General features: G+C 39.0%; 1 protein-coding gene across 2 annotated transcripts; it reads left to right on the top strand.

The window, feature by feature from the left end:
• The first annotated feature begins 2,284 nt into the window (after positions 1-2,284).
• On the top strand, positions 2,285-7,276 carry LOC149146889 (pentatricopeptide repeat-containing protein At5g66520-like). 2 transcript variants are annotated; one of them, XR_016262391.1, is made up of 2 exons: positions 2,285-5,669; positions 5,770-7,276. XR_016262391.1 is itself a non-coding variant. In XM_089438851.1 (2 exons), the coding sequence occupies exons 1-2, from the start codon at positions 2,407-2,409 to the stop codon at positions 4,537-4,539; spliced, it is 2,022 nt and encodes a 673-aa protein (XP_089294977.1). In that variant the 5' UTR covers positions 2,285-2,406; the 3' UTR covers positions 4,540-7,276. The 2 variants fall into 2 exon arrangements, 1 of the variants encoding a protein (XP_089294977.1); XM_089438851.1 differs by having other exon boundaries at positions 2,285-2,740; positions 2,852-7,276.
• Positions 7,277-8,512: the final 1,236 nt, after the last annotated feature.

The raw sequence follows: 8,512 nt of genomic DNA, 5'->3' as shown, positions 1-8,512 counted from the left end.
CTACCTTATACCGTTAACTTGTTGGAAAACTTTTGTATCTTACCCATACTTGTCCTGACCTTTCCTGCATTGTTGGCCTTGTTGCTCGGTTTATGCAAAAACCACATGAAAGTCATTGGAAAGAAACTAAAATAATACTACGTTATATTCGAAGTACAATACAGTTTGGGATTCATTATAGTGCAGAAGCATCTCCTCTATTGGTTGGTTTCACTAATTTTGATTGGGTTGGTGACCCTGATGATTGGAAGTCTACTGTAGGTTATGTCTTCACTCTTGGTTCTGGACCTATTACATGGGCTTGCAAGAAACAAAGTGCCATTTTTCTTTCTTCATCAGAAGCAGAGTATCACGGTGTCGTCGAAGCTAGTAAGGAAGAACTGTGGCTTTGTCAGATCCTGTCAAAGTTTGGTTTTCAGCAGCAACATCTGACTACACCTTGGTGTGATATTCAAAGCACTATTCAACTATGCAAAGATCCAGTCCAACATCAGCGCAACAAACACATTGAACTGCACATGCACTTCATCAGAGAGCTCATTCATGACCATGTTCTTGAAGTGCAATATTGTTCAATTGATGATCAAGTCGCAGACATCTTTACAAAGGCTCGTATAGAGGCGGAGTTTACTAAACTTCGATTTATAGTTGAAGTTTAGGAAGTTGTCACTAAGGGGAGATATGCTCTAATGCCTCCTTCCTTCTCCTATTGTGTCATCTTTGTACATCCTTCAATCCTATCCCAAGTTGTTCTTAAGGGGGGATGTTAGGATATTCTGACACATATGAAATAATTAAGCATAACTTGGTCTAGTGTATAGTTAGGTAAAGTGTGTTTCTTTAGTATGTACTTTTTGTAACTTACAATTCGACGGTCACTATATGTTCTAGACATGAAGTGATCGGATAGTTCATTCTCTCCTTGGTATTACCGACACTTGATCCGTGGCTTAACCACCGATTGGTCCATGATCTCTATTTAAAGGGCATGGAGGGTCATTTGTCTGGTGACCGTTCATGGGAGAAGTTTATGTAAATTTTCTTTCTTTTACATTAATAAATTGCCTGAAGTGGTCGTGTTGGCTTAGACCGTGGACTCTTTCCCTCTTTGAGGGTTTTAACCACATCAAGAATGCTGGTGTACTGATCTATGATCTGTTTGTGAGCGGTGTCCTTTGATGTTCTATCTAAGGAACTTACCCTGTAAATTCCTACATACACTTTATATAGCAATCATATGGAGGAAATTCAAATGGATCATTTATGTATAGTTTATATAGGGATCATATGGAGGGAATTCAGTGGGACCATTTACTCTTTTTTCTTGGACCCCATTCCTCGAATACAATGGAATTCTTTCTTATAAATCCTTATAGGTTAATTGGTCCAATTGTTTAAACAATTGCAATGAGTTTTTTAAAGACAATTAAAATATAGTTTCTATAAAAAATATAACTTACAAAAATATCTTTCCATAATAATTATAGGTCTAATGATTGGTGCAGATGTGCATTATGATGTAGAACACCAAATGCAAAAGAACACAAAAATAACATTATTTTTTGTGAACAAAAATGAATGTTTAAGTTGAATTCTATTTATTCTTTATTAAGTGTGAATCAAACTTACATTGAAACAATTTTGATTCCTAGTAGCCATTTTTGGTGTCTTCATATTAAGTATAAAGAAGAGATGCAAGTAATATTCATAAATTCAAGCAAGAGCAATTAGTAAATACAAACAGTGGAGTACCTAGTAAATACAAATATGTGGAGTGGGTGGTAAGAAGATTTATAGGTGGAGCCATGGAAAATTGGTAGGTACCATTTGTAAATCTTAGTGGCAAGGAGAGGGGGAATTGATTCTGATTGAAAGTGTTTCTCATGTGTGAGTAGCAGAAAGATTCACCACAACCAAAGCTTTTGATTTTAAATTTCCACTTTTAAAATGTAATGTCAACAAATAAGTGAAACATGTATGGATAAGCTAGGATTCTATTGTGTAAAAATAATAACATTTCTTTTTTAAATTATCATGACACTGTGAATAATTGTTAACAAAACCAATAGCGAAAAATATATATAAAAAAATAAAAAATCGAAAGAAAAAAATAAAAGGGAGAAAAATTATCTTTATATATATATATTATTATTTTTCTTTAAATTTTCACATATACAGAAAAAATAATTAAGAAAAAAACCATAAGAATAATAACAAGTATTTATGAAATTGTTTGAAATGGAAAGAAATAATTTTCATTTCAAATTTCACAAACGACTTCATTTCAATATTAGAACCCTTTGAACTTTTGAAAGACAATAACGACTTCAATTTTGAACCCATTACAGAATATAGCCTGAGTGACGATGCCGGTTCTTGTTCAAATCTAATCACAACAGCACATCAATGACCGTTTCGCGGGCACTGAGAAATGAGAATGATAAGGCGACGGCTTTCGCTAAATTTCAGCTTACAACTGTTGCTTTTGCTCTTAACGCCGAAGCGGGGTACGCTGTAGTCAATGGCCGCTATAAATCGCGTGGGGCTGTGATAAATCTGTGTAAGCGTGGTCGCCTTACAGAAAGCCTGAGTGCTCTGTGTAATTTGGGTAATAATGTGGACGCTTTCACATATGCTTCTTTGTTACACGGGTGCGTTAAGGAAAAGGCACTCCCAGAAGGCAAATTGGTACATGCCCACATCATTCAGACCGGATTGAAATTCCAAGATGTATTTCTGGGTAATACTCTGGTTAATCTGTATGCCAAGTGCAGCAAGCTGGTGGATGCACGCAATGTGTTTGATAAAATGCCTGAACGAAACGTTGTGTCCTGGACCATGTTGATTGCAGGTTATGTGCAGAATGGATTTGGCGAGAAGGCATTGGATGTCTATTATGAGATGCAAAGGATGGGTGTTGAACCCAACGAATTTACATTTGCCAGTGTTCTCCCAGCATGTGCGGATTCAGCAGCTCTGGAGCAAGGCAAGAGGATTCATGAAGAAATCGTTAGGAGGGGATACCAAGGCAATTTGTTTGTGGGGAATGCAATTGTGGATATGTATGCTAAGTGTGGCAGAATGCAGATTGCACGTGATGTGTTTGACAGAATGCCTCAACGGAATTCGGTGTCATGGAATGCCATGCTAGCCGGATATGCACAGACTGGGCACATTGAGGAGGCCAGGACGCTGTTTGAGGAAATGCCTGAGCAAAATGTGGTTTCCTGGAATGTAATGATTGCAGGGTTTGCGCAGAGTGGGCATGTTGAGGAGGCCCTGCATCTCTTTGGAGACATGCCGGAGCGGGACGTGGTCTCCTGGACATCAATGATTGCAGGATATGCACAGAATGGGCGTGGTGACGAGGCATTGAGGCTTTTTCGGCAAATGCAATCCGAAGGTGTGAAGCCGAATTCGCAAACCTTCGTCGTTGTGTTTACTTCGTGTGCCAACTTGGCAGCCTTGGAACAGGGCATGGAGGTCCATGAAATGATAGTTAGAGGTGGTTTCCAATTGGATGTCTTCCTAGGGAGTGCCCTTATAGACATGTATGCAAAATGTGGGTGCATAGAGAATGCCTGCTATGTTTTTCATAAAATGCCTCATCAAGATGTGGTATCTTGGAGTGCTATGATACTGGGATATTCTATGCATGGCTTTAGCAGGGAAGCCCTCCAACTCTTTGAACAAATGCAGCGATTTGGCATGAAGCCTGACCATGTCACGTTTGTTGGTGTTTTGTCAGCCTGCTGCCATGCTGGTCTAGTGGATGAGGGCTGGCAGTATTTTGATAGTATGAGAAAGTATTATCACATCACCCCTACAATGGACCATTATGGCTGCATGGTTAACCTTCTTGGTCGAGCTGGGCTCCTAGATGAGGCACATTACTTTATCAATCAAATGCCAATAAAGCCAGATGCTACTGTATGGTTGTGTTTGCTCGGTTATTGCAGAGCTCATGTCAATGTACATCTAGGAGAACGCATAGCAAAACACCTTTATGAGTTGGACCCAAAAAATGCTGCACCATATGTTTTGTTGTCAAACCTCTATGCTGCAGCTGGCAGGTGGGATGAGATACGAAAGGTGAGGGAATTGATGAAGGAAAGACAAGTAGAAAAGAAACCCGGAAGTAGTTGGATTGAGGTAAATAAAGAGATTAATGCTTTCATCTCAGGAGACAAATCACATCCACAAATTGGGAAAATTCATGCAGAGATAGAAAGATTATCTGGGCAGATGAAGGCAGCGGGGTACGTGCCTGATATAAGTAATGTGCTAAATAATGTGGATGAGGAGCAAAAGGAGCATATTCTTTGGCACCATAGTGAGAAGCTGGCAATTGCATTTGGGCTTCTCAGCACATCCCCTGGGGCAACTATCCGTGTCATCAAGAACCTTCGAGTATGTGTTGATTGCCACTCTGCTACCAAATTCATTTCTAAGATAGTTGCAAGAGAAATTGTTGTGAGGGATGCAAACCGTTTTCACCATTTCAAAGACGGCATATGTTCTTGTGCAGATTATTGGTGAAGCTATAATAAACAATAGAAATGCTTGTGGATCACCCTACATTAGTAGCTAGCAGGGCTCAGTTAAGGAGTTTAAGTTAACAAGGGCACAAATTTAACCTCCTTGGAGTTAAAATTTTTTCCAAATCTAGTAGGAATTTTTCTTGAAATTATAGTTCCACGTGATTGATAGGAACTTCAAACATGGAACTATGTCCTCAGAGATTTGACCCAGATTGTCGAAATTAAAAAAAAAAATAGTGGATCAAGGTGCAAATTTATCTCGCTGGAAAAAAAATGAACTCAAAAAATATTGAGTTTTCCCACCCATGGGTTAGTATTTGTTTCTAAGAATGGCATTTGGAGATCATTAATATCATTTTGGGTCAGAAGTGGGAGAATGGATTAGACATATGGTGAGATGATCAAATGAAAGAAGTTGCACCAGTATAGTGTTGCCCTTGGTCATCTCTCCTATTGCATTAAATTGTGTGGATATAAACTAGGAACCACACTAGTCATGAAGCATCCCCACTTGCCCCCTTGATCTTTCATCATTCCATATGCACTTTGGCCAAGAATCTCGATTCTCCACTAGCCTCCTGATCTTTCATCATCTCCATATGCTCCATGATTAATCCTAATTTTGTTCTACATTTTGTCAAAATATCCTCGATCTCTATCTGCTCCTCCTCCTCTAAGATTTCCTCTGTGACGTTATTAAAGTGCCCTTACATTAAAGATATTATGATTCTCAGGTTGTTTGGGTGGATGAAAGGTTGTCTCCCCTCAAGGCTTAAACATTATGCACCGGATCGTGGATGATGTTAGATTTTGATCTTGCGTTTCTCAAAGAAGTGGCTGTATAGGTTCCACCATTATGGCGCTGCATTGCCTGTCCATGTTACTTAAGAATGGCATTTTGGTCTTGTCTTGAGGCTACACATCACAGTCACTGATGTTTGCTCGAAGGCAGCTTTTTGTTTGCATTAACACCACTAGCAAATTGGCTCGGCTGTTAAGTTCTCTCTTGGACCTGAATAGAAACTGTCTGCGAAGGGATTGGAGCGAATAAGCTTCCAACAGTATTGCCATTCTTTTCAGTTACCCATCGTTGAGTCTGTTCCTCAACTTGAAGTACTCTGATGGGAGGTAAAGCCTAGTTCTCGTGCCTTTTAATTACTTATTAAGTAGTTACACCTTCAGCCATGCTATGCGGTTTCCTGGAATATGACGATTGCAGGGTTTGCAGAGAGTGGCATCGTGAGGAGGAGGCCCTGCAGCTCTTTTGGGGAAGCCTGAGCGGAACTTGGTCTCCTTGAAATCAATGATTGCAGGATCTACAGAATTGGTGTTGTGATGAGGCATTGAGGCTTTTTTGCCAGATGTTCCCTGCAAGTGTGAAGCCAAATTCACAAACCTTTGCCATTTTGCTTACTGCGTGTGCCAACTTGGCAGCCTTGGAACAGGACAAGGAGGTCCATGCAATGATAGTTAGAGGTGGTTGTGAATTCAATGTCTCCCTGAGGAAGGCCCTTACAGACGTGTGGAAAATGTGGGACAATGGAGAATGCCTGCTATGTTTTTCTCAAAACGCCTCATCACAAATATGCAGTCTCTTGGAATGATATATTCTATGATCCTAGGCTATTCTATGCATGGTTTTGGCAGAGTAACCTTCAAGTCTTCGATCAAATGCAGCAGTCTAGAATGAAATGTCACCTTTGTTGGTGTTTTGTCTGCATGCTGCCATGTAGGCCTAGTTGATAAGAGCTCGCAATCTTTTGATAGCATGAGAAAGCATTTTCACATCAAACCTACGGTGGATCATTATGGGTGCATGATTAACCTTCTTGGTTGAGATGGACTCCTGTATGAGGTGCATAGCTTTATCAACCAAATGCCAATAAAATCTAATGCTACTGTTTGTTGTGTTAGCTTGGTTATTTTAGAGTTCATGTCAATGTAGATATAAGAGGGACAGCGAAACACCTTTATGATTTGGACCCTGAATTTGCTGTACCATATGTGTTACTCTCAAAACATCTATGTTGTCGCTGGCCAGGTGGTAAAGAAGAAGCCTGGATGTAGTTGGTTTGATGTGCATAAAGATCCAACTTTCCTTTCAGGAGACAAATCATATCCAGAAATTAAGAAAATTAATGTGGGGTTAGAAAGATTAGCTGGCCAGATGAAGGCAGAGGGCTATGTGTGCAAAGATAGGTAATCTATTGAATGATGTGGATGAGGAGAAAAAGGAACATATTCTTTGCCACTAGTGAGAAGCTGGTAATCACACTTAGGCCTATTAACACATCTTCTTGGACAACTCTGTATTATCAAGAACTTTCGTGTATGTGCTGGTTGCCATTTTGTCATTAAGTTCATCTCCAAGTGTTGTTGCAAAAGAAAATGTTGTGAGGGATGCAAACCATTTTCACCATTCCAAGGATGGCCTATGTTCTCGTGGGAATTCTTAGTGATACTATGGCAGCCAATATAGATGCTTTTGAATCACGCGGCTACGAGTAAAATCATAAGCAAATATGCTACGGAGGGAACGTGGGTGCCTAATAAGCATGCAATGGATTAGCCTAAGGCTTTGTTAGCTCAAAATCAAATCTTAGATCAGGAATAAAGGACATGGTTAATAGTGTTTCCGAAAGTGGCACTGGAAACTCAAGCGTATCCTTTTGGCCTCGAATACAAGAATAGATTTGTGATACCAAGCTGCATGCCAGTGATGGAGCATGGGTTGATTGAATAGAAAACCGTCATAAGAAGTACGATGTGATGATCAATGCAAGTACAGATATTTGGCATGAGCTTCTTGATGTTCTCCAAGGAGTTTGACCAGTACAATGTTGCTCCTTGCCATCTCTCCTATGGCACGTTGATTACATTGAGTTTCTTGAATACCAGGAACTAGATGGACCGTGCTAACATAAATTTAAAATTCTATTGTTTAATAGTGTTTTACAACATTGTGATTCCGATATTTATTTTGCAGTGACCATTGCAAGTAATTTTACGTTCATTGTTTCACATTAGCAATCTGAAACATCTAAAACTTGAGCAAGAATTATAGTTACAGATAGTGCTGACATGTATTTATTATTATAAAACTTTTCTCAGATGATGAGATGATACATTGTTGTAGTTGGGTGAAATTAACCGTCCCAAATTGTGGGTATGGCATTTTTACACTAAAATTTATCCATCTTTATGTAAACAAACATGGGGTTTGGTGTATAAATAGAAATAAGAGTTGGGCGCAGTTTTGATAATGTGAATGTAGCATCATTTGTAACCCTTCCATTGTCACTATTACTATTGATCACCTTTTTCTTCGTATACAAAATAATTTTGACAATAGGTCATTTTTTAATCATTTAAAAGTTTGAAATGAATTCCATTGAGAAGCTGACTGAAGCGAAAATAATTTTGACAATAGGTCATTTTTTAATATTTAAAAATTTGAAATGAATTTTATTGAGAATATGACTAGCGAATTACTATCACATGCGCTATGATGGCGGGAAGAGGAGAGTGGAGTTGGGGCTTGGTTCTAGGGCCAAACCAAGAAACTTATGGTAAAATAAATGAGGGTAAAAATGAGAGAGTCCATTAGGACCTTGAGATTGTTAATGATATCTTAGGGATATAAGTGCTTAGGGTGTTTTAATTAGGTTTCAAATTAAGGTTTACGAACAATGAAATGAGGAAAAGAAGCTAACTAACTAGGATTAATTAATTGATGATTTCTTTAATGAACTCAGCCCCTATATTGGAAATGAAAATAGGAGGAAGATAACACTTGGAGTTCATTGTTGCAGATGATTACATTCCCTATACTAAAATGGAGAGTTGTGACATGGCTCTAAAAATGATGCATATTATTGGATAACCTATACACACTGTTGTTGCCCAAAGTGTACACCAAGGGCCACAATGCTCAGGGAAGGGGCTGTCACTCTGATCTTTGCCCACTTTGT

The sequence above is a fragment of the Pinus tabuliformis genome, chromosome 9 (genome assembly GCF_031772625.1).
Source record: "Pinus tabuliformis cultivar Carrire ecotype Pingquan chromosome 9, CPIR1, whole genome shotgun sequence".
In the NCBI taxonomy this organism is placed as follows: Eukaryota; Viridiplantae; Streptophyta; class Pinopsida; order Pinales; family Pinaceae; genus Pinus; species Pinus tabuliformis.
The sequence above is the reverse complement of the archived record's forward strand: the minus strand, read 5'-3'. Positions and strand labels throughout refer to the sequence as shown.

Bases quoted from the DNA above. Each gene is read 5' to 3' on its own strand.
- LOC149146889 (XM_089438851.1), top strand. From the start codon at position 2,407: ATGACCGTTTCGCGGGCACTGAGAAATGAGAATGATAAGGCGACGGCT. The intron at 2,741-2,851 runs GTAATACTCTGG...TGTTGATTGCAG, and splicing joins ATTCCAAGATGTATTTCTGG to GTTATGTGCAGAATGGATTT.